Source organism: Cyprinodon tularosa, unplaced genomic scaffold (genome assembly GCF_016077235.1).
Source record: "Cyprinodon tularosa strain WSP-4 unplaced genomic scaffold, ASM1607723v1 ctg168, whole genome shotgun sequence".
NCBI lineage: Eukaryota > Metazoa > Chordata > Actinopteri > Cyprinodontiformes > Cyprinodontidae > Cyprinodon > Cyprinodon tularosa.
The window spans coordinates 177,063-203,589 of NW_024038513.1; the positions used below are offsets into that span (position 1 = coordinate 177,063).

The window sequence follows — 26,527 nt, forward strand, 5'->3', positions numbered from 1 at the left end:
CTAAAATCCCATCAGAACGCTGATAATATTAAGTGTGTCTCAGCCCCCCCCCTTCAGTGTCCACCACATTGGATCAGTCCATTTGCTGCACATGTTCAGAAAGGTCCAAACAGACAGCAGCAAACCATTTGAAAACAAACGATGCAAAGAACAGTGTTGCCAACTTAGCGCTTTAGTCGCTATATTTAGCCACTTTTCAGACGCCTCTAGCACTTTGATTTCTAAAAAGCTCCTAGCGCCAAATCTAGAGACTTTTTTCTGCTACTGGAGACTTTGGAGACAACATCTAAAAGCAGCGAACTCTGCTCTCCAGAGCGAGTAGATTGGTAACCCCGCCTCCTGCTCTCCTCTATCTTGTCTGCTGTCATGATTCATGCAGCTATTATTTCATCCAAATGAAAAATGGAGAACAGATAAGCAGATCATGGCTTGTCTACAGTGAAAAGAAGGACTTTTGCTGTCACCTTTTTGACTTACACTTAGACTTCCTTTATTGTCATTGCACAAAAAACACAAGGTGAATCTTGACAACAAAATTTTGATTACTTGGCTACCAATGTAACAGAGCTAAGACCTTATTCCTGCACAATAAATATGTTTTCCATGAAAATATGGTTTCTATGAGGAAGAGCTAGCTAAATACAGGGTAAGTAGATTGGTAACCTAGGGCCCCAAATTTCCTAAATCCCCCCCTGCTTCTACAAAGTCTTTATACCTAAAGACAGTAAACTTACAGTCGTTTTTTGTCACCAAAGTCTCCAACAACATAGAAAAAAACAATAGATTGATTTCTCATTACTTCACATTACTCATTACTAAAAAATAATTTTCTATTAGACCTAGTTTTATTTCATACGGTCATTTATTTGTCTATTTTTTTGAAGAAAGTTCCTCTAATCAAACACCAGCGGTTTTATTTTGAAAGTCTTTTTGGTTTTATTTTGTGAGTCGGCTTGGTGCTTTTACTCAGAAGGGCCTCCAGCCTTCCAGTCTAGCTAACATGGTGGACTCTGCCCTCTTCGGTACAATCTCTCTGCGGTGGGATTTCACGGAAGATGCTGAAGAAACGGGAGCTGTTGGTGAGTTCGACACATTTCATGTCACTTTTCCAAAACGAAACCAGGTCCTAGAAGCGATTAAAGCCTCAAAAAAGCCACCGGCCGTCCGCGGTGGGAGAACCGTCTGCGGCGGCGAGTAGTTCAGGGAGTTTGTAGCCGGAGTGAAGGCTGTTAGTTAGCCGCTCCGGTTACCGGGGGAGCGGGCTGGCGGTGGGGGGATAAGCTTCCTGTTCTTACATGTTACCCTGTGGGGTCTCACTAATATGTCACATGTCTGTTTCTAAGATGTTATCTTTCGGTTCGGTTGGTGCTGGTTCCGCCTCTATCCGGGTTTCCCCGACGGTTTCCCGGAGCAGGCGATAGCTAACGAGCTAGCCGAAGCTAACATGAAGCAGTGTCCCTGATTAGGCTGCAGGTGGTTGAAACGGGTTCCTCTGGTCCTACTGATGATCCCAGAGGGGTCCCCCCAGGGCCGGATTTAAGACATTAGGGGCCCTAGGCAGAGACAGGCAGGGGGCCCTTTGAATGGAGAAGACACACATAAAACAGCCCCATTCTCCAGATGTAGAAATGTTAATAGAATAGACATCCGTGATCTGTTCTAGGTTGTGTCCCTCTCTTCTTGTCCCTTTTCTTCTTGTTTTCCTCTCTATGTTTTGTACTCAGCTGACTTTTCATGCTGTCTCTAAAGGAATGAAAGATTTTTTCCAAGCACTAAGCTCACTTAGCTGATTGCTCCTTCCTGTGTTTCCAAAAAGGCCAAAGTAAATAACCCAGTCCTTCTTTTCACTGTAGACAAGCCATGATCTGCTTATCTGTTCTCCATTTTTCATTTGGATGAAATAATAGCTGCATGAATCATGACAGCAGACAAGATAGAGGAGAGCAGGAGGCGGGGTTACCAATCTACTCGCTCTGGAGAGCAGAGTTCGCTGCTTTTAGATGTTGTCTCCAAAGTCTCCAGTAGCAGAAAAAAAGTCTCTAGATTTGGCGCTAGGAGCTTTTTAGAAATCAAAGTGCTAGAGGGGTCTGAAAAGTGGCTAAATATAGCGACTACACTGCTCTTTGCATGGTTTGTTTTCAAATGGTTTGCTGCTGTCTGTTTGGACCTTTCTGAACATGTGCAGCAAATGGACTGATCCAATATGGTGGACACTGAAGGGGGGGGGCTGAGACACACTTAATATTATCAGCGTTCGGATGGCATTTTAGCCAAAGGATTTTGATCAAAAACATAACACAAAAACACACAAAGTTTTTATTGGGCCCCAGGGAACTTGGGAAGCTGCCCTTAGTATTGCCTAAATGTAATGTGTTTGTGTTTTGTCTCCATGGCGTCTCACATGGTACTCCGGCTGTTTGGTTAACTGAGACACTTAATATTATCAGCGTTCTGATGGCGTTTTAGCCCAAAAGGTGTTTCTATTGCCCATTTTACTGACATGTTTCCATAAGTGATTGAAACAGACTCCTGTCTGTTTTTATCAGGTCCTCCTTCAGTCATGAAGTCCCTCTTATGACCCTCTTTAAGTCCCCCTGTGGACCAGGTATTCCAGGAACCATTGTGTTTCCATTAGGATCACCTGAGGATTCAGGTTTATCTAATAAATCCAGTTTTCCTCATAAGAGGAAACATGCTTTAAATCCTCCTCCTAGCCTCATCTGTAAGGTTGGTGTTTGGTTCTGGCCACCTCAGATCTGTCTCCATAACCTGTTTTTTTTTATTTATAGTCGTTTCTTTTTTCTCCTTGGTTTGTTTTTGTATTTTTCTGTGCCTGTCAGGAAGCTGTGAGAATCAATGACTGCTGGTAGATGGTTCATCAATAGTGTGTTAATGTTAACGCAGCAGAGTCGGCCTGTCGTTATTTTAGGTCGCATCAGAAATGAACATGAGAGCATCTCTCAGAGAGAGCCAGCTGTGGCTTCTGAAAACTCTTGATTAGATTAAAGAGGGAAGGTTCTGATGAGCGGAAACGTGTAAACTGATCCCATCCTGATGGACTGGATTCCCAGTGATACCGCCCCGGGATGTGGTTGATTATCCATCAACATCGTTTCTAAGAACCCAGCTCTGTCCTCATGACCTGTTCTGATGCTGAATCTGTCGCCGTTTTCCCGTCTGAGCTCGTCTGAACACCCAGCTGTGATGTTTACACGCCGCCCGACAGACCGCCGCCTCGGGGCTGGGGGGGGAGAGAGAAGAAAAAATCTTCCTTTCTGCTGACTGTTGTTAAATGTGTAGATGTTCCTGTGAGGTCCTTCAGGGAGAACGGAGCTGGAAGGTCTGCTGACATGGAGGACGCCTCAGAGAGCGTCACATGGAGTCTGATGGAGGTCACACTGAGGGTTTGGATCAGGTCCTTCCAGATGTTCCAGCTGCCTGATGTTGGATGTTTGCAAAGGGATTGATTTGAACCTTTATTTGAGCAAAAAGTTGTTTTGTTTTATTTTAGTGAAAGGTCTGACTGCTGCTGCAGAGTCGCTTCTTTCATGGAGATTTTTTCCTTTTATTATTGCAGGCAGGGAACACATTCTGGAAATGAGAATTTTAAAAACCTATTTTTTTTCCCGTTGACATAACTAAAACTTGCTCTTTTCTCAAAGGGTTATTTTTTAATTCCCTTTCAACTTTAATTTTTCCTAAAGTTAAAAGTATATATATATATATATATATATATATATATATATATATATATATATATATATATATGTTAATAGTTTTAACTTTTGGAAACATTTTATATATATATATATATATATATATATATATATATATATATATATTAGTGCTGTCAATCGATTAAATTTTTTAATCGCGATTAATCGCATCAATGCCTGAGTTAACTCGCGATTAATCGCATTTTAATCGCACATTTTTTTCCTGATTGAAAATCATTTAAATACTCTCGATGACATACAAAAAAATACATACAGGCTAGGTTTGTGCCAATGTTCTTTTTTTAAAATGAAAACAGGTCACAGATACTGATTTATGCCATAGAAACATATGGCAAGAAGATGGGGAGGCATGTAGCAAAAAATAACAAATATGTAGGCAAAAAAAAGGCCCTGAAAACAGGCTGATGTAAAAGACAGTCTTTACAGTTAATACAGTCTTTTGAACAAAGACAAGCATTTTACCCTACTGCTATAAAATTTAGTAGAGTTAACATTAGATGTTAATTAACCAAGGTAATAATGAACAATTTTCAATCAATACATCAAAATCAATAGACCGACATCACTAGATGAAGGTAGTCTATGCTCTCTAGAAAGTTACTTTTCAGCCTCTTAACAAAAATGAGAACACACACACACCCACCCACCCACACACAGACACACCCACCCACACACACACACACGCGATACCGACCTGTTGCGTACAGAGACGGCAAGAGTGCTGCTACGAGATTCCATTTCACCTCAGTAATCAGTTTTCTCAGCGTATTTCAGGTTGCTACTAGTTACCAGACACTCAACTTGTTTGTTGGTGGTGGGGCTTAAAGAAAAGGCACTAGCGTCACCCAGTGTATGAGCGTCTTTTTCCCTTGAGGAGCTCCGCTCTTGAAGCCTATGAGAAATGCATACACTGGGGGAAAATAGCCCCGCCTTCCCGCAGGCTGCAGCGGGATGTACTTGGAAAAATTGTACCATAAAACCACATAGCGTTAATCTCACGTTAAAAAAATTATCGCCGTTAAAATGGCCTCGCGTTAACGCGTTAATAACGCGATAATTTTGACAGCACTAATATATATATATATATATATATATATATATAATTTGAAATAACCAAATATGAGAAAACAGAAAAGTTACTTTTTTTTATTTATTTGCAGTTGACGTTGAAAATATTCTTTTTAAATAAAACTTTTCTGTTTTCTCTCTGAATTTTTATTTTTTCCAAAAGTAAAAAAAAAAAAAAAAGGAAATAGATGATGTCAAAATATGAGAAAACACGTTCCTTCTTTTTATTAAAATATTATTCAGTTTAATTTCTCAATTCCAGTTTAAGTTGTTCAGTTTTACAAAGTTTGTTCTTTGCTTAAATTCATTGAGCTTTTAATGCAGCTTTAGTTCCCAGACCTTAAATGTTCAATCAGAGCATCAGAGATTTTTTTTCTGTGTTGTATTTAAGCTTCCTGCAGGTGAAAAACCCCTTTAGGCCTCCAGTTTCAGACTTTTTCCTCTAAATAAAACAACATGGAGATCTGTACCAGTGTGACCAACCTGCCTGTAATAATCATGATGTTATTGTTCTCATATCTTGAGCCTGAAGGGAACAACCTGTGTGTTCCCTTTGACTGAAGCTCAGGCCATGGTGACCCAAGATGTTCCTGCTTTTATCCTCCTTTTAATCTTTCTGCATCATGTTGATATGAATAGTTGCATCACTGAGCGTCTCATCGTGAATCCTGGTGATCAGGATCCGTCTGGCTGCTGATCAAAACCTAAAGGAAAAGTCCGGGCAGCAATGGATCAATATTTATACCTAAAATTAATACGTTTGCGCCGATTTGATGAATTTAGCGTTCATCAGTAAAAATCGATCAGTGAATAATAATTTTTGTCGTGATCCCAGAGTCTGGGAGCGGCCATTTTTGCCCAAATACAGTAACCCCTCCCTCCTGCCATCTTCCAGCAGTGACGTCACGATGCGGTAAGCCTAGCGCCATTCTCCCCGCTTTCCAAGCTAAATCAATGGGAACTACTAGACACATCTGCAATCAACAACAATTATTGAAGATTTCCAGAGGACTTCACCATTGAAATTCACCAGAGCTATAGTGAAACTGACTTCTCCTTTAATAAAAATATAAAGGTCTTAGAGTTTCCTGTTTCATCCGTTTTTTTTCTTTTCCAAATTTTATTTTTCCAAATTACTTTATACTACTTTATACTAATTGATACATTTTTATCAATTGTTTTCTTGACCATTTTCACTTCCCAGTATTTCAAAAACCTCTCTCTGGTTCTTCTCCTCCTTAGAAGTTGCTTTTTCCTTTCTTTATCTCATAGTTTGAATATATATATTTTAAATAAGAGCCTTTAAGCCCGTTTCAATTATGATGACTAACAAAGCAAATATGTTTGACATTAGATGTTAAAATATATATATATTTCACCTGGTTTCATGTTCATAGTCTAAAAGTCGTAGGGAAGCGGCTGTTCCAACCGTTGCATTTCCGAATTCTCCAGAGTGGTGCCCGACTTTACTCGAGTGAATAAAGTGAATGTGATTGGTCGATTATCCAGGGGGCGGGATCGTTGTGGCGGAAGGTTCGAAAGCAAATTTGATTGTAGCCGGTTTCTCGGAAGCATCTTGCTAACCAGTTAACAACTTAGTGCTAGCAGGTTCCCAATGGGAAATTCCATTGGGACCAAGTAGCACTAAGTTGCTAACCGGTTAGCAACTTAGTGCTAGTAGGTTCCCAATGGGAAATTCCATTGGGACCAAGTAGCACTAAATTGGTGACTTAGAAACGACGCTGTCAAGGAACGCTATGGACAGCGGAAACATGCAAGAGGAGGAGAGTTTAGTGTCGGGGGTCGTGGATGAGTATTTCGGAAAACAATCTTGGTGAAGCTAAATATTTTTCATTTTTAAAATAGTGGTTCCACCTGAGAAATATTCCTCAAAGCCTTTCTGTTATACAAATATAAGCGATTGTATTTCCAATTTATAGTTTGGAGCTGAAATTGATTTAATTCATATGTGGAATTTCAGGCAGAATTTGCTCCTAGACTCTCTGGGCTTAAGGGGTGAAATGTGACAAAGCTTTGATGGCGGTTCATCCCACAGTCGGTCATTTATAAACATTTTCCCACGCTGACACCAATATGTTTTTATAAACTGCTGATTAAACAAATGTCATCTAATCTGTGTTTAAATACCTTCAGTGTTTCTAAACCCAAACAATCTGGTTCTCATGGTCTGCGGACTCCTCCTTCCCCCCCCGTCAGCCTCTTTCTGTTTTTTTTGTGAAACTTTCAGAATCGTTTCTTCTCACAGCAGTTTTTTTTTCCTTTGTTGTGGGCTCAGTTGTTTAAATCGGCTGTTGAACCTGATGGGAGGAAAGATGTTTACGCTTCCTGGACTCACCCAGTTAATCATTGTCATCCATTATCTTCCTCCTGAGCTAATTAGGCCTGGTGTCACATGCTCCGTCTAATATTAGCGCAGCAGCAGCTCCTGCAGGGATCGTGGGGCGTTTATTCTCCTCGCTGAAGGTTGAAGGAAACTTGGAGGATTAAAGTCACGGTGTTCCTGAAGTTTGACCCACTTTCCCTTCCTTGATGATGGAGCTGATGGTCGGTGCCGCTTGTTTTGGTCCTTCAGAGCTTTAGGGGTTTTGATTGAACCCTGGGTCCAGACTTGAGTGGCTGAGCAAACAGTTTTCCTCTGAAAGGAACCATATGGAGTTAATTTTATCCCATTATTGTTCCAAGCAAAGAGCACATTTTTGTAAATGCAGAAAAAAAATAGATTATTAAAAATAACTGCAGTTTTTCCTAGATTTCTTTTTTTTTTTTTAATCGTTTCAATATATTTTCTTTACAGATTGTATATATTTTCAGACGTGTATATATATATTTTTAAAATTGTGTTCTTTTTAAATAGTTTTCTAGATCATATTCTTTTCACTTGAAGCTCGATGCAAACAGTCACTCCTAAACAATAAAACATCCAGCGGACCAATAGAAATGCGTCTTTGCTCCTCAGTCCAGACTAAAGCCTGAATGTGATCCTGAAAGGAACGCGATTCATAAAACTCCACCTGAAAAGAGACATTTGAAGAAATAGAATTTGTAAAGTTTAACACTTTATAGGGCACTCGGTTAAAATTTCAAGCCAATAGTGTTATTGGAATCCAGGAAAAGACCTTATTACTTTTGTAAAATAAAAAAAAATGGATATTTTGATGGCGAAACTTAATTCCAATGTAAAAAGAAGAACGCTGACTTTACCAAATATATTAAGAAAAAACAAAACAAAAGTGCTTCTACAAGAAATGAATGAAAAACACATTTTGTTTGGTCCAACATAAACTTAGAGGCATTAATGCTGATTTTTTTTAGTTTATAAACCTAAATATAATTGTTAACTAGGCTTATTAACTTTTCAACTTTACTTTTTAACTTTTTACCTTTTTTTTTCTTAACTATTTTTTTAACTTCATTTCCAGTAGGTAATATATCATTCAATGGCTCATCTAATTGGTCAAATGCCAAAATAAGATGTAGATGCATTTAGCAGGATCTTTGCTGAATGGATGGATATAGATCTTTTACTTATAGACCTCACTGAGGGACGGGGGGGGGGGGGGGGGACTCCATTTGTCAGTGGTATGCAGGTGATCAAAAATGGTAAAATGCCCTATAAGGGGTTAAATATAATAAACTGGGAGAAAATATATTTTTTAATATGGATATTTTCAAAATATGTTTATATAACCGAAAAGTTTCTCTCTAAACCTGTTTTGGATTCTAACTTTTAAATCATCATTTCTGATTCGTGCTTCTTTTTTTTTTTTTTTTCTCCTAAATTTTCCTTCACAAAATTTGTTCTTTGCAACAATATCGGTTCCAAATTCACTCCATAGTATCAGGATTAAAGCTGCTGAATCCAGACCCATTTGAAGGATGATCCGATTCGGGTGTTTGGGTTCTGATCCGATCCGGGTGTTTTGGTTCTGATCTGATCCCAGCACTTTGACATCCAAGTAGATGTTTTTCTAAGCCAGAACCTTTTATCTGTATCGGGTCTGAACCGATGTTGGATCAGACAGGGAATCAGAAGATGTTCTGGACTCTTCTCAAAATGGACCTGAACTGGAGGCTGGAGAACTGCTGTTCTGACCCAGTTCTACAGGATCCAGGGAGGACCTGAGGTAAAATCATAAGAATCATGGAAGGTTCTGGACGTAGATCTGTGGCGTTGGATGTAGGAGTTTGCCCTGAAATCGAAGGATTGACGGTTCAAGCCCCGACTCTGATTTTCAGTGTCGTTGTGTCCTTGGGCAAGACACTTCACCTGCATTATCTACTGATGGTGGTCAGAGGGCCCGGTGGCGCCAGTGTACGGCAGCCCTCTTCTGTCAGTGAGCCCCAGGGCAGCTGTGGCTACAATGTAGCTTGCCACCATCAGTGTGTGCGTGAATGGGTGAATGAATGTAGTGTAAAGCGCTTTGGTCAAGTCTCCTAACTTGAATAAAGGCGCTATATAAGTACAGGCCATTTACCATTTAGATCGCTGCAAATCACAAAAAGACGATATTCTATATGTTCAGCCTAGTTCCTGGGAATCCTCCAGGACAGAGATGCTTCCTGCAGAACCAGATGATCCGGGTCTGTGCGTGTCTGCTGAGTACACACGGCCCGCCCTTCAGCTGTTCACTATAAAAGTTCACGCCTTCTCCAACCTTGTGAGTCAGAGGAGAGGTGAGACAGCAGACCCATCTTTCACGCTCTCCTGGTTCCTCCTGACGGTTCCTGGAGCGGACCGCTCTCCCCAGCGCCAACATGTTCAGGTTTCCTTTCCCGTCCCTCTGGAGGAAACAGGAACAGGAAATGATGCTTCAGCCGCAGCAGGTGAGTTCGGATCACCTGGAGAGGAGAGGTTCTTCAGACGGATCTCAGGTTCCGTCCTCCAACCCTTCCTGATCCGGTTCAGGTGTTTCCGTCACACCTGCTGCAAACATTTACCAGAACCTGCTCAGTCTGCTGCATTTAGAACGTCTCTGAAGCTGGTTCTGGTTGTTCTGGTTGGACCTTAACCTGCCGTAGATTTTTCTCTCCTACATCACTTTGAGGTTCTTCAATTGATGGCTTCTTGTCATCCTTCTTTCCTGCATTTTTTTTCTGAACGATGTCCTGAAAGCAGGTTCTGTACCGTAGAACCATCCAGAACATCTGGGAAGGTTTGGATTAGATATTTTTAGCTGGTTTGTTTGTTTTTATTTTGCATGTTAGAAACTGCAGTCAAATGAGTCGGGAGCGGACCGAGCCGACGGCGTTCCTGCTGCGACGCTCGTCCCTGAGCTTTACCCACAGGATAAATGGAGCTGCTGACCCAACTTTGGTTCTGAACGGGTCCAACAAAAGACTCGACGGGTCTTAGTGGTTCATCCTGCTGAGCGGTTCCACATTTCTCTGCAAAAACGGATCTAAAAGGAGTAATACACATTGTCAAACTTTGATTGTCCCTAATGGTGCAACCTGAGGGTTGTTCGAGGGGTTAAAGGGGGAAAATTGTTCTAATGAACTTGAAATTGTATTTTCCTTGACTGAATGCTTAATAAAAATACTTTGGAGAAAAAAAAGGATCTAAAAATTAACCAGGTTTCCTAAAATGTGTATCTTTCCTGCCTGAATTTGAGCAAGTTAATAAAATGATCTGCTGATGGAAGGAGGATTTCTGTCTTTAAAAAAAGAAAATTAGATGTTCTTGAAAGAAGCTAAAGGAGTTATTTTCTGATTTTAAATCAAATCATTTCATTTTATTGGCAAATTATCTTTCTTACCTTCTCAAATCAAAGGGAAATTCGCTGTTTCAAGGGGAAAAAAGACTTAGTCTGACCAAATTGGGCTTTGAAATCCTTGGAAGTTCTTCAATAAGACCTAAAAATAAGTTCAAGGCCTTGAAAGTCTTTGAAGACGGCCATAAAGAGATGAATGCAGCTGCTGTTGACGTGTCATTTTTTGTTCGTGGGTGGATTCCAGTGTTTCCTTTATTAAGCTTGTCTGCGTAACCGTACACACGTCGGTCTGTGCGTTCTTATTGCAGGACGACAAGACAATCGCGTTGAACTAGTCGTAAAGTTTGTGCGTGACGCCGTGCCCTGAAAAAAAATGCCTAACCCTTGTGGGTTTATTTTGGAGACCATTGTGAAACCTATAGACATATAATGAAGCGTTTAGGAAAACATTAACTTGAAGGCTCTAACAAAGGCATCTGTCATTCCTGCTATGAATGACGGCGAACTTTGACCTTCAGAAGGTTTCAGCGTCTTAAAATGTGGAGGCTTAAAGGTGACAAAATGAAATGTACTTATGTACATTAAGTAATTTAAATTACCATGTATTTTTATAGATAAATATTTAAACAATTTAATGTACAATTTAATTATGAAATGTAAAATTCAGTCATTAAATTAGCCTTTTAAATTATGACATGAAATAATTTTTTTTACAGTTGATTTACATCAGCCCTTAATTGTTGCTCGATTTATTTAATTCATCAAATAATTTAAACTTCATGTCAAACTCAGTGGGCGGGACGAGAGCCACTTCCATAGCAATGCTGACACCTAATTGGCTGCTCTAAGACTCATTCCTGTTAACTATAAAGTCAATGTTTTTATAAACTTCCACACTTTTTTGATATTTACAACTTTATTATCAATACTGTTGCCTCAGGAGGCTGAAAACCGGCAGCAGGTGTTTTTTTTTTTGGTTTGGAAGGAGAAAAAAATATTCTTTTTAGTGTACTTCCTGGTCATACAGTTATGTTTTTTTTTTTCTTCTTCTGAGTGTGCCTTTATGGTGGAGGTATATCAAACTGCTCGGAGAATAATTTGATATGAATCAGACTATGACTCCTGTATTGGGGGGGGGGTTCAATCTGCAGACAAAGAAAACTTTTTAAACTTTTTTGTATTTAACTTCGACTCCGGGGTTTTTATCTTGTGTTACATTTTTTGTTCAAGAACCCGCGATAGGTGAAATCCGTGAAGTAGAAACCTTTATTTTTTTACAGTTATTATACAATGAAATACTCCATACAGCATTGAAATCAAGGAACAAAAACTTTTTACAGGCCCAAGCATTTGTTAAACAAATAAAAGTACGGTATAAACGTTGTTAACTACTGTTCTGTACTGTAAAATAATATAGTTATAAATAATACTTTTAATCATCAATATGAAATGAAGGGTTAATATTGCGGGGATCAGCACCGCCCCGCCATGACGGATCGGAACGGGAGAAAATGAAAAATGATTATGAAAAAAAATACAAAGTACAGTAGGACAAATAGTGACTGACGTGTACAGTAGGCCTACAGTATTTCACTGCCGTTCTGACGGAGCCGCGGCATCCTGACTCTGCTTTGTGGCGTTTTTTCTTCTAAAGCCTGTCGGTAGTTGTTGTCGCTCTTTTTTTTCTTCTGGGCCAAAAGATCCTTATAAACCGACATGCCACCATTAATATGTTTGACAATAAAGTTTATCGATGCATGATGCAAATCCGTGAAGCAGCGAGACCGTGAAAAGTGAACCGCGTTATAGCGAGGGTTCACTGTATAGAAATGTTTTATCATTGCTGCCTCCAGCTTTATGCCTTAGAACCTCATCTTTCTTTTACGGCTGCTCTCAAGCTGCCAGAAGAACAACTGATCCGCTCATTTTAATTCGCAGAACCAAACCTGTTATTAATATTAGAACAGTCTTTGTAAATCTCCTTCAATGCGCCCACTTTTTACCAATCAAAAATAAAATTTAATAAAATATTTTTACTGTAAAATGTTCAATTTAAAAAATCACTTATTAGCTACGTTTACATGCACTAAATCTCAAAGATCCAACTGAATGTCAGCTGATCCAAAGAACAAAAAAAGAATCGGATCGAACTGTTTATGTGGCCGTTAATGATCAGAACAAACTGGATCGGACCCGAAATGTATCTTAGAAACATGCAGCAATATTCTGGCACCGTGTTGCACCTCAACGGGCAATTGCATCAGTCGCCTCGCCTCATTATGGAAAACTAAAACTTTATGGTCATTCCAAAAAGTTAAAATCAATCCACTGGACTTTGTTTCCAAGTTTGAAGACGTTTCTCTTCCATCCAGGAAGTTTTTCAATTCAAAATGTCAGAAATAGTGTTGAGTTCCAGGTTTTATCCAGCAGCCCAACAAAGCCTGGTTTTGTTTATAAAACGTACAAATAGAAAAGAAGGAATGGGTCCACCCCTTTGGAATGGGGCTTCTTTTATTAGCCTGTAATGCCCCATACCTGTCTGGCCGTTTCAACATGTGTACTTGTGCGTTCTTGTGCACTAGGCCTCAGCCCTAGTACTGTTCCAATTCACAAGAAGAAGACAGAGAACAGACAAAGTCCCCGGATGTTGTTCTCGCCCCTCCCTCTTTACCCAGCATGCATCAGAGCAGACTTGTCCTTTCCCCAGATTGACAGCTGTCCCAGCATGCGCTGCGGCAGCAGCAGCTTCCAGGTTAGCGCTCACAGAGCTCAGAGTGTTAAGTTAAAAGTTCTCTTTTCTGTTGCCGTTGTTCTATAAAAGGAAGTTTTTCAGATTATTTGAGGCGAGAACATTATACTTTTAAGAGCCACTATATCGCCCAATTACCGATTTAATGCGTAATTAAAAAACATTTTTATGAAGTTGAGAGGAGACAATAAGCGGAGCTCCGAGGCTAATGGCAACCATGGCTAACGTTAGCCCGCGAGCAGGAACCCTCTCTCTGCATAGCCGTGTGGGAAGTACCGCTGACTCTGACAAGTTTTTGTTTTATTTGGCAATTTGTTAATTTAATTAGTGTTTATCTGACTGTGTTCATTATTATTCCCCCACTAAATGAAAAAGTTAGAATTTATTATCTAGAGACTATTAATAACAGGAGGTGAAATGCAGCTCCAGACCAGCTGAGCCTGGGATGATGTCATCAATACACTTCTTTTCCAATTGACCCATTTATGCTGCGTGCTCCTGTTCTCTCCAAGTTCATACTTTGCGAGGACACAAGTCCGTACTCGCGTTCTAGTAAATAAAGAAACGGCCCATGTCTCTGAAAGGGGGGTCGTTAAAGGTAATTGTTGGCCTGGCTGAAAAGGCCAGGTCTTCGGTTCCCCTGTAAAGGGGTTTGGGGTTGCGATGATAGTGGGAAGGGATCAAATACTTATAAGTATTGATGTCTATCTGCAGCCAGGCTCCATGTGGTCCTTGAACTTAAGGATTTTTTTCTTGGAAAGTCTAGTTCAGGGAAACTTGCTCCCTTCTCCTGTAGGATGAGTCTCTGTCAGAATCAGACCAGAGTTTAGAAACATGAACTGTTGCTGCCCTCCTGTCCTGTAGGGGGCGCACATCCGCTTGGTTCTTCAGCAGCTTTACTCCCTGTCAATCAGCACCAATCCTCTCAGTGTCTGATCACAGCAGCTCACCTCTGAGGAGAACCAGGAGAATTGTTTCCCCTGGGGAGCAGGTCCTTCACAGGAAGGTCTGAGCTGCAGGTGATTGGTGAACTAGGTCAGAACCTTGAAGCCTTTTAGCTCCTGCTGTGCTGATGATCGTTAGCATCCGGCTGAAACCTGAGAAGGCCGAACTGTTTGTATGACCTGATTATGGATCATGTTCGGTCCAACTGGTCCTGCTCAGCCCGTTCTAGACCCTCGGTTCTGACCCGGACCTGAAAGTGTCTCTAAAGAGCCAGACTTTCAGGCAGGTTCTACTGGAAAACATCCTCGGATGTTCTTGGTAACTTTTCTCTGGCTCTGTCGGGTCGGTTTGTGACATTTAGCTGAGAGTTGAGTCGGGTCGACCCGTCAGCGTTTGGTGCCTGTTGTTCCGTTCTGTGGCCTCGGGTTGGATAAACATCGCGTGTGTCTGATAAATCCCAGAGTTTCTTTCAGCTCCTCAGACTCAGGACAGACTGTGAGGCTCTACAGGTTTACATCCCTTTGGTTCTGGTCCGGTTTCTTTTTTTTTTTAAGCTCTGATGCAGTTTGGTTTACATTTCAGAACCACTGGGAACACTTTAGTGCTCCCTGCATCGACCCATTTCTGGCTCCGTTAGGTGAAGCTTTCATGCAGCTAACAGACCCACAGATCATTACCAGATAAAGTTCTGTGTGACCCAGTTTCCAGGTGTGTGCTGACCCGACCTCCATGTCTCTTTGTGTCTTGCAGCTTTCCCAGAACCAACCCTGCAGTGAAGATGAGACCATGGTTCCGGTACTAACGTCCAGAAAAGCCTCTGAACTCCCGGTTAATGAAGTAGCGTGCATCTTGCAGGTATGGAGGGAACCAGAACCTTCCTGGTTCTGTTCAGGATCCTTGGTTTCATGTTTCCGTAAAACAATAGAGAAATATTCATGGAAGAAATGGATCAATGACATATTAAATGCTCAGAGGGGCGGACTGACTGAGAATTTAAAGGCCTTATGATCCAACACTGCAATAATTATACTAACTTTGAATGTTTCAGCCATTTCCACATTCAGTTCTATCATAAATTCAAAAAATCTTTTTTGAATTTATGTTTTTATGTAAGATTTCATGAAATTTTCTCATATGTAATGAATGATTTAAAGACTGAATTCTGGTTTTAGTCCTGTTATATGCCTGTATTAACCAAAAACCATTTGATTCTGGTAAAATAAGCTACAGCAATCATCCTTCCTAATAGCGTTTAGATCGTCTTTTTGAGCCTAAATAGATTCCCAGCTGCTGGCAGCAGAGCAGAACGAGCAGAAAGCCAGATCAGGGCTTCTACGGGTCATTCAAAATCATTAAAAGTCATTAAATTATTATTTTTCTCATTGATTCTTCAGCAATCCCTCACACTAAGCATGCTTGTAGCGACAGTGGAGAGGAAAAACTCCCTTTGAACAGGAAGAAACCTCCAGCAGAACCAGGCTCAGTGTGAGCGGCCATCTGCTGAGGCCCACTGGGGTTCAAGGAGATAGAAGCAGACATAGAAAAAGAAGCATAGATACAAAAGGCAACTGTCAACCAGCTCCACAGGCGGCCCCGTCCAGGAAACACACAGCCAGGCAGACGAGCTCCGAGCCAGCTCCCATGTCAGAGGATGAAGAGAGCACATCCAGTTAGTCACAGTCAGAGAAACAGGACTACACTGGAAAACAGGCCAAGCTCCAACATCTAGAAACAAAGGTGTTGATGGCAGCAGCACAGCTGATATTTCTCTCCAGGATGGAGTCACAGCCAAACGGGAACAGACCAGATGAAGCTACTATGAGAAAAAGCAGAGAGAGCAGAACGTTAGAGATTGAACTAACAGATTCTGCAGAGTGGGAGAATAGAGATAGAATGATGAAATAAGGGTCCCTTGAAATGAATAGTTGCAGCACTAAGCGTCGCATCGTGAATCCTTAGTGGTCAGGATTCGTCTGGCTGCTGATCAGAACTTAAAGAAAAAGTCCGGTCATCAACGAATGATCAAAGGATCATACCTAAAACTGTAAAAATTTAATGAATTTAAGGTTAATCAGTTAAAAAATAATAAAAACAACTTTGGTAATAACCACCCCCTCTGGTTTTAAAACGACTGCGTTCACTAACAGTGATTGGCCCGATGACCTCAGACTACAGGACACAGTATAGAACTCTTTGGTTAATGCGAGTTAAAAGCCTTGCAGCAGAGATCTGGAAAATCAGGAGATGGAAAAGCTGCTTCTTGCTCCAACAAGTAAAAAGACTGTAGCGAGAGTCTAAGCGTGAGGAGATGAAAGCATGAATAATCAGAAGAGGGAGGATTTGCCATCGAACTTCTGGCCAGAGAAAAAACCCGTAATATGTAGCCAACATTTGGAAGAAGAATGTTTTCAAGATGACTTGGATAATAGCGCGTTATGACAAACACCAGATACAGCACTGGGACTTGATCAACAGCCGATACCGCACCGTGACGTCACTAACCAGTAGGTGGCAGTAGTGTTCTTTGACAAACATGGATGCCTCCAGTAAAGCACATTCACAGGAAAATTACCCTGAATTAAAAACACTGATCATTTATTGAACAGGATGGAATCATTTCAGATTTAAAGAACTTTCAGAAGTTTAGATTCAGAATATGACTGGACATTTCCTTTAAAGAGGAAAACCAGGTCTGAAAAGTCCTCCTTGCTCGGTCACTCCCGTCTGTGTTTTACAGACGGATATAATCTGCTCCCAGGAACACCAGTGGAGCTCATTGTCACTGACATCTGGTTCAGATCCGTGTGCATAGATCCTGTTAGTGGCGCTGATAAGGACCGGCGTCCGTCTGCAAAGACACAAGATAAACTCTCTTATCTAGACTGGTAGAATCAGTTTCCCTCCGTTATCAGGGAAGCACCTTAGGACCGGATCTAACTGCAGCTGGGGACCTGAGAAAAAAACCGGATCGATGATCTGAAGAACGAGACGGAAGACGAGCTGTTGGTCAGAGCTGTGACTGAAGGTTCTGATCCGATGAACCGATCTTCTGCTTTCCTACAGCGGACCTCTGGTCGACTCAAGATCGCACTGGAACCTCTGGAACGATGAGGTTAAATTGGTCTTAAGAGCAGAACACTGAGACACAACCGGGTCCAATATCCGCTGCCCTCGATCTGCAGCACGCTGGTTCGGTTAAGTTCATGGCTGTTGTCATGGTTACAAACTAGAGTCATCAGCTGTCCACCAGAACCAGAACCATCCGTTGGCATCCGTCTATGGTTGTTCCAAAAAAGTTGAGAAACAATCCACTGGACTTTCTTCTTTTCCAATTAAAAATGTCAGGAATAGAAATATATTATATAATTTCCCTATAATTTCCGCGATCACGGAATCGCGGAATCTAGGAGAAGAACGTTCGTGGGGGGAAATGCACACCGGGGGACGCAAATCTGGGCGACACAACCCCTCCTGCGCCGTCCTTTCCGCTCACCCTCCCCCATCAAAACATTGAAAAAATGGCGAAGCGGCTCTCCACAGCTCCGCCCAGTTGATTGTGGGCGGAGCTTCAGCAAATACAAAACTCTTCTCACAGACAAGAGAGAGAAACTCACTGAACTCAATACAAAGAGGCTGGAAATCCTGTATTTCAAAAGTGATGTTTCTGATCGGTGGGAAGCTTAAATGAAGAAAGTTAGCTCACCAGGTTTAGTCCAACAACTTGAATACTTTAAGTAACATTTGATCAAAAGTTTTTGTCTGTTACATGATGACAAAGTCCACTTTAATTGTAAAACTCAGGAGTACTTGCTGTATTTTGCCCTGTTTTTTATGCACTTTAATGTACTGTATGGAAAATATGATTCTTTATCAAATACTTTCCTATTTTATTTTTTTTTACTTGAAAAAGCTAATGGAGCACTTTTATTTATAACCATTAATATTTTGTCAGTACTTAGAGTGCAGTGTTATGTTGCATCATGCAGTAAATGTGTTTTTTTTACCTCAATAAATTTAAGGTCTTTCCTATTTTATTTATATACATTTTAATCATTAACATTAAAAGCACATCTTTTTACGACTGAAATAACAGTAAAGGGTAAAAAAAAACTGAATTCGCAAAAATTTTAATGGGAAAAAATGGAATTTTCAAAAAATAAAACGGATTTTGGGAAAAAATAAAATGGATTTTATAGGGCCCTACACCCCTTTGGAATGGGAGTCATTTGGCTTCTTTGTTAGCCTGCAATGCCCCATACCTGTCTATGTCTCTGAAAGGGGGGTCCTTAGAGGGAATTGTTGGCCTGGCTGAATAGGGGAGGTCTTCTGTTCTCCTGTTAAAGGGGTTGGGGCTGCGATGACAATGGGAAGGAATCAACTCTATTGCTGCTACACGTAGTGCATGTCTTTTACATTTAAAAACCTCTGTATTTGAAGTTTAAACTGGTTGTTTAAAATAAATGATAAAGATTGTTCCTCACAAGTTGAGCTGAACGCATCAACGTTCTGATCCGAATCCTAAGGAGAATCAGCAGAAGGAGCTAAAGCTTAGGGTGATGGGAAGGAGGCCTTCCAGCCTCAAAGAGAAATAGTTGGATCGTTTGGAGGCTTATTTTTCCACTGATTATTGAAGGTTGCATTTGCAAAAACCATCTAGAAATAAGTAAAAATGTCTTAATTTAAGTGATTTACCCTTAATTTAATCTGTTTAAGGTTGTTTTTCCTTAACAGTAGAGCTGCATTTCTTTCTTGTTATCGCGATCATCGTAACCCCAACTCCTTTACAGGGGAACAGAAGAGCTCTCCTATTCAGCCAGGCCAACTATTCCCTCTAACGACCCCCTTTCAGAGACATAGACAGGTATGACGCACTGCAGGGGGGTGGACGCGTTCATCCGTTTCAATTTGCATATTTTCAAAACAACAACAAGGCTTGTTGGGCTGCTGGATAAAACCTGGAACTAAACGCTATTTTTGACATTTTGAACTGAAAAATCTTCCTGGATGGAAGAGAAACGTCTTCAAACTTGGAAACAAAGTCCAGTGGATTGTTTTTTTTCGCCTCTTTTGACATGGCTATGACGTCAGTGGATTATATGCCAACACGCAGCCCAGAATGAGCTCAGCGTTCCTCTCTCTGCCCGCAGGCTGACCTGCAGTCGGGTTTGACCCAAGAGGAGGTGACCCGGAGGAGGGTGTACCACGGCTGGAACGAGTTCGACATCAGCGAAGACGAGCCGCTATGGAAGAAGTACATCTCTCAGGTAACGGCCGCTCCGGGTTCAGGCAGGGGCGCCAGTCCGCTTGTGTAAGATCAAAGCTGGATGTTGCTATGGAGACGCTCTCCCTGTATTAACTCTTATTTACATGTTACGACCCGGCTTCGATGCTCCTCTCTATCTCAGCTGACGGTCACGTTGAACCGAGGGTCTTCAGACTAAAGGCTGAGATGTTCTCAGAGGAGAGCAGAGCAGCTCTTAGACTCCAGATCAAATCATAGAAGCTGCCTGAGGGGCTTTGATTCTGCTCCACATTCCCCACATCAGCTCTTAAAGGGACAGAACCGAGGAAGAGGAGGATGACCGAGGAGGACCGAGACAGTCGGCGCTGCTGCACATTAAATCAGCGCCGCATTAATAGAGCAACGGCTACGGAGAGAAATTATTTCCAACATTCATGAAAGCTAAGAACACGTTCCAGAAAAGGAAATTTGTTTAAAAAATGAAACTTGAAAACACTTCTTAGTAAAAAAAAAAACGGTTTTGAATGTTTTTTCCAAAATTGTATTTTTAAAACATTTTTTTCAAAGTTTTCTGTAATAATTCTTTTATTAATTATACCATTTTCATCCCTTTTTAGAGGTGTTTGTGTCACCCTCAGCTCTTCAGAGGAGCAGAAGAGCAGATCTTAGAAAACCCCTAAAATTTGAAAAAATAAAGTAAAAACATTGGTTGAAAATTTTTTAACATGTTCTTCTTGCTTCGTCTAATATTGGGGTAAATTTCCCTCCATAGGTGGGTGCTGCTTCGGTTTCCACCCACTTTGTTTCTTCTCTCAGGTAGAGGCTCGGAGGTGCGTTTCAGCCAGCTGACAAGCAGTTTGCAGCCGCTTTAAAGGCTTTAAAACCCAGTTCACCTTGATGCCACTAACAGACCCTGTGCCGCTAAGGGGTGCGGGCTTTGACTAGGCCAGTGAGTCTGCTTTCCTGGGTAGGGATCATGATTCATAGATTGATCGGTTTAGATCCAGCTTCAGCTTAGATTAGACTCTAAAATGCTGGTTTCCAGAGGAGGTTAACGGTCCACTCTGCAAGGGGCCCAGATCACCATCCCTCCACCTCTGTGCTGATCCTCTCTTTGGTTCCCTCCATCGCGGTTCTGTCCCGTCTCCACGTCTCTCAGCCGGATGCAGCTCTGCTGAGCTCGGTTCCTCAGACGGTAAAGTAGATGAGAGGAACGTCAAACAGCCGCCATCCAGTGGGGGGGGGGTTTCTGTTTGTTCTGTTGAAGGTGAAACCAAATCTTAAAGGGGAACACCGTTTTGTTTTTTTTTCCATTGGTCCCTTGATTTTCCGTTATTCCATCATGTTCTACTCACCCATATGAGTTTAGTGTCATTTGGAGCCGTTCTGAAGATATTCCGTTAGGTTCTATCCAAGTAACGTCTTCCTATGGGCAACGACTGGAAGGCACAAACTAAACTGTTCATTTATTCTTTATGGTACGCCAGCATTCAGAACATGGAGGCCAATCACTGTCCCCCAGACATCCGCTGTTAGATTTTTTAATATTTATATCTTTTAAAAACAAAGCGGCGTGTGTATGACGTCATCCGCGCGGCGGACTGGAATCATAACAGGCAGCCTGGGCTACAGGCGGCTACGCTCTACTCCTTCTATTCATTCTAGCTAATCTGAATCGTTCAATTCCATTTGGAGAGCGAGATCATCTGTGGTAGCAGCACTAGACATCTTCCAGGCATGTGAGGAAAACTAGCAGCAGTTCAGCGGACAGGATGAAGGAATGGTAGCGGGCGTGCGCGGATGACCTCATACATGCGCCGCTTTGTTTTAAAAAATATTAATAGACTTTAATTAAGAGACAATATAAGCTGAATTTCTAGCTATTGATCGTGGTTTTATTTCTATCAGGGTGTGTTTGATGAATCAGAGCTTCAGGACTGAGATGTTTTATTAGTAGAACGTAGGAAGAATGCAGCGGCTCTGCAGAACGGGCTCCTCCAGCTGCACACCTGCTGAGGGAGCGCCGGCTCCTGTGGAGGACGCCCTCCTTTCAGCAGCGTCTGAACCTCCCATGTCGTCTTGTGTGTTTTGGGTTTTTGCGCTTTAATCCTTCAGTCTTTGTTCCTCTGCAGTTCAAAGATCCCCTCATCCTGCTGCTGCTCGCCTCGGCCGTCATCAGCGTCGCCATGCACCAGTTCGATGACGCCATCAGCATCACTGTGGTACGTTGAGCTTCTGTCCAGCTGTGTTCCGTGGACCCAGAACGATCCGCTCGCTCAGATCGGACCGGTTGTGAAAAGCAGAACTTCTGATCTGAAATGGTTTCATTTCTGCAGCCGGTCCACTTTGATCTGAGCCTGAAATAAACAAAGGATTGCTGATGATTGTAGGCTTTATATTGTTAGCTTTGTAAGACTGGAGCCCAACCCATGCATGTGTGTTTATTTTTCCCTTCTTCTTGTCTGACAGGCCATCATCATCGTGGTGACGGTGGCCTTTGTTCAGGTACGTCCCAATTTGTCTGGAAGTCTTCCTCTTTCTGACTAACAAAAATAAAATGGCAGTGAGGAGGAAAAGCCAAACAAAGCTTCCAGCATCTCTGCTCAGGTCACCCCGCTAACGCCCCTCTCACCCCTTGACGATTTAGACCAGCTTATGCCTGATGTATGGAAACTCTGGTAAAAACGCTGCCATACGTTGCATAAGTACGTTGAAACGTGCTGGCACACGTCGACGCCAGCATTTTCCATACATGGTCCATCAGTTCCAGGTCAGTTATCTGATGGTTGACATCCGTTCAGTGTCAGTTCCTCATCAGTCGTGGCGTCTAGCTGATCCTAAACTTCTGCGTAACTTATCCAGAACTTCTTTCCAACGCATATCAGCGTATCTGACGTGTTCCAGACGAGCGCTGAACGTGTTTCTAACTTCCAGCTACTGTATAATGGCGTATTGGCAGCGTTTGGGTATAAAGGGGTTCACAGGAGGAAACCGTCAGTTCTCCTCCAGACTTCATCCCCATCATAGGGTGAGCCAGAAGATGAGTGATGGATCCTCCCTGCGTTCACGCCCACCACCAACACACTTCCTAGCAGACATGACGCTCAATCTGCTGACACCAAAAACCTGCTTTCTTTCTTTTTTTTTGTTTATTCTTTTTTTTGGCGGGCAAGTAAACATCGGCTGGGTTAATACCGCGATCAAAGACATATTTTTAAGCAGACTGGGCGCCTTCGTGCCTGAAGGGAGCAGCTTTACCTGATGCTTCATAATGCATTATGCTGCCATGCGTTAGACATTTTTTCGGGAATCCCACGGGAATCCCACGGAAATCCCGTGGGATTCCCGTGGGATTGGAGTCAGTATTAGTAACGATCACGTGATTGGGACCGTACAGGATTAAAGATTAACGGGAGCAGACGGGAGCGGGAGCAAACCAATAGTAACCAAAAAAAACTAGGATTGATGCCAAAAAATAAAATAGAAAAAAAATCCAGTACTGGCGCCGCCATTTTGTAGTTTTTTTTCCTTGAAGCCTACACTATAATGCGAGTCAAAAAAACTACACGACCCAAAAACCAACAGTGCTTCCGCTCTGAGTTTTTCACCCGTGCTCAAAAACAACAATGGAGGGACCAACAGTTACTACAGTTAGAAACAGGAACTTAACTGACCCTTCATAGAAATTCAGATTCAATATATTGGCAGAAATCTTATTTAAGACAACAAGAATGGGAGCAGGAGCGGGAGTCATTCTGAATGGGAGCGGAGTGGGAGTAATTTCACCAGGAGTGGGACGGGACAGGATTTAGATTCTACTCTGGCCCGGGATCGGGACGGGACACCATTTGTTTCTGTGGGAGTGGGACGGGACAGGAGTGAAAATCCACTCCTGAGTCAGTCTGTACCGTGCGTTATGCATTAGTTAGGCTGTCTTCGGTCATGAGTTGTTGGGACTCGGTATGAATAATTTCCGTATACGTCCTAACTTAAAAAAAACTTAGAAAATACATCGAAAGTTCTGCATATGCCAGCGTTTCAGGAGTTTCTGGAAACTGCACTACACCTTCAGTCCAGCAGGTGGCAGTAATGAGAACGAACATAACTGTTTCTCTCATTAATTTCAGAACATCTAGAAGTAAATCCCTAAATCATAAAATATTTAATTAGACTCTTAATTTAAATTTTTATCAACTTGCATCCAGCAGTGAAAGTAGTTTAGCTCTCATTCTGTCCCGTTTGCAGGAATACCGATCAGAGAAGTCCTTGGAGGAGCTGGGGAAGCTGGTGCCTCCAGAATGTCACTGGTGAGACCTTCCTCCTTTTATTAGAAAAAAAATGTTTTTCCAAAGACCAAATTGATGTGAATGCGAGACTCTCCATCATCAGCATCAGGGACGGACACCTGGACCACCTGCTGGCCCGGGAGCTGGTTCCTGGAGACACTGTGTGCCTGTCGGTGGGGGAGCGGGTCCCTGCAGACCTGCGTCTGTTCGAGGTGAGGAACCCTCTGCTGGAGCCCAGCGCCTTTTAATATCTGCTGCTGCTGATGGAGGGAATTCTGCTCCAATGTTGAAAATGGAAATTTGGAAAAAATGAACTCCTGGAACCTAAAATTAACCTAAGAAAAACTTTTTTTTGCCATTTCCTCAAATTTTGACCCCAAAAAAAAATTAAAAAATATATATATATATATATATTTTTTTTTTTTCCCCACATATTTTTAAAAATTTCTCTTTTTTCAAATTTTATTTTACAAACCATCAATAATAACAAGCGTAAAAATAAATAAATGGAATGTGAGAAAACCGCAAGTTCCTGCACTGTGTGCAGAAAATGTACATTTCTTGGATTAAGAATATAAATGAAAAACTTTGCATTTCGTTTTTCCGAAATGCAAAAAAAATAAGAGACTGCCTTTTTCTATGGGCAGTCTCTTATTTCAAGTGCATAATTTATAATATCTGAATTTAGGTGTGACAGGATTTCCGCGGGTCATAAAAATCTTTAATAGGATTGGGATTTTATAAGATTTTCATGAATCCGATTCTGTTAACAATGAACTCGGTTAGCGCGCGGTAACATTGGTCTACCTTCTCCCGGGACGTTCTATCTCTGCCTGCCTCGGTGAAAACAGAAAGCAGTGAGCGGGAGCTGCAGCCTCTGATCCAGCCAGGCTACCCGTCTCCTCACAGTCGTCTAGATCTAATGGAGAAGGCATCCGCTTAATGAAAAAGCATTACGGTACAATTTCAGGCAATAAACTCATCTCCCCCTGATTTAAATAAACAAGCGCCACCTTTCTCTCGCTCCCTGAACTGCGGAGCAACTTGGTAGCGTGTTTCGTTGCATCCATTGCAATAGCTAGAGTCATGTATGAATTCCAGCTACCGTAGTTCTAATTAAACATGCTAGCAATGAAGGTCTGGATTAACGAGAAAGGCAAACTCCCTTAATAACACCAAAGAGAGATAGGAAACTGGTTTATTTCCAGAAATGGCTTCTGATTTACTAGGAACCACATTAATCTCAGCCAGTAATATAAACTAGCTACTAACCACCAGTTTCCTTCCATGCTGGTCCTAACTTTAACTTCTGTCCAGAAGCATCAAAACACGGCATTCGTTAAAATGGGTGCCATGTCAGGTGTGCAGGTGTTTCTGCATGTTGGACGTATTTCCTCCCGCGGATGTTATCGCCACTTTGCAGTGATTGCAAAGCGCCTTGTTGCCATCTTTCTCTTCGTTACAATGAAGCCAAACTTTCGATCGCTTTGACCGCTTTTGTTTTGCTTCTCTAGACTTTCGCCTGGTCACGTCGTACTTGCTTACTGAATGCCGTGTGCGTAACTTATGTAAAAAGCGTGACGTAACTTGCGTAGAAAACATGACGTAGGTCGTGCTGCCCAGCGCTAGGGTCTGATGCTGCCTGGAATTGGTAAACGAGTTTACAAACGGTGCCATGGAATTGGAACACACGGAACCGGATCTGAACAGGAACCGGTTTTCAAATCCCTTCCCTAATCTTTAAAAGTAATTCACTTATAATTTTTTTGCAAATGTAGGCCTTAATTGGCAATACAATACAGTAAGTGTGGTTATTGTAGCATTTAAAATGCTTAATTAAAAATATATTTTTTTAAAAACAGTTTTGTCAGATATGTAGTAGACAGTAAAGATGAAGGATCAAAGGATTTTGCATTTTATTTATATATATATATATATATATATATATATATATATATATATATATATATATATATATATATATATATATATAAATAATGAGAGAGTAATGGGTTCTTGTTAATGGCATTAAAATAATTTCTAAGAGAATTAAAACAAATCAGTCCATAGCTCTGCTGTCGTAGGCAGAAGCAGATTAAGGTTGGAGCGAGCAGAGAAACTGGATCAGTCTGTTCTGGGTTCTGCTCCTCCAGGCCAGCAACCTCTCTATAGACGAGTCCAGCCTGACGGGGGAGACTCATCCCAGCACCAAGTCCACGGCCCCCCAGCAGCCCGCCTCCAACGGAGACCTCTCCTCCCGCTGCAACATCGCCTTCATGGGAACGCTGGTTCGCTGCGGCAAAGCCAAGGTACCAGCAGGACTTTTGGGTTCACCGGTTTAGGTTCTGCTTCCTTATAGAGCTTTTTGGATTTTATTTTACTTTTTTTTTCCTGTTCCTCAGGGCATCGTCATCGGAACCGGAGAGAACTCCGAGTTTGGGGAAGTGTTCAAGATGATGCAGGCTGAGGAGGTGAGTTCCCCTGACACTGATCCAAAGGGGCGGGGTCACAGTTGGACCCCAGAACCAAAACAATGGAAATTCCTTCATAGATGAAAATAAAATGGAAGATTTCAGATGAGCTTCCTGCCAACTTTAAACGGCCTAGATTCTGGTATGTTTATGTAATATTAGATCAAATGACCTTCAGTCTGTCAGGTTCTCCTGTTAACACCTGTCTTTTTTAATCACTGATTAAAAAGAAATAAATTCAGTTGATTTAACGGCAATTTCACAGCCTGTCATCTCAGGTCACTTTATAGAAACGAT

At 41.7% G+C, this 26,527-nt stretch overlaps 1 protein-coding gene across 2 annotated transcripts in view; it reads left to right on the top strand.

Moving 5' to 3' along the window:
• The first annotated feature begins 964 nt into the window (after positions 1–964).
• The window catches only part of atp2c1 (ATPase secretory pathway Ca2+ transporting 1), a 41,727-nt gene continuing 16,164 nt past the window's right edge, over positions 965–26,527 (top strand). Inside the window, exons 1-9 of one of the 2 annotated variants that reach the window (XM_038281160.1) lie at positions 965–1,079; positions 14,982–15,086; positions 19,379–19,495; positions 21,606–21,695; positions 21,943–21,978; positions 23,719–23,780; positions 23,863–23,971; positions 25,913–26,068; positions 26,162–26,230. In XM_038281160.1, coding sequence (XP_038137088.1) covers positions 1,056–1,079; positions 14,982–15,086; positions 19,379–19,495; positions 21,606–21,695; positions 21,943–21,978; positions 23,719–23,780; positions 23,863–23,971; positions 25,913–26,068; positions 26,162–26,230 — 768 coding nt within the window. In that variant the 5' untranslated portion in view covers positions 965–1,055. Of the gene's footprint in view, positions 1,080–9,476; positions 9,651–14,981; positions 15,087–19,378; positions 19,496–21,605; positions 21,696–21,942; positions 21,979–23,718; positions 23,781–23,862; positions 23,972–25,912; positions 26,069–26,161; positions 26,231–26,527 lie in introns of those variants that run through there. The other variant, XM_038281159.1, reaches the window with a different exon arrangement.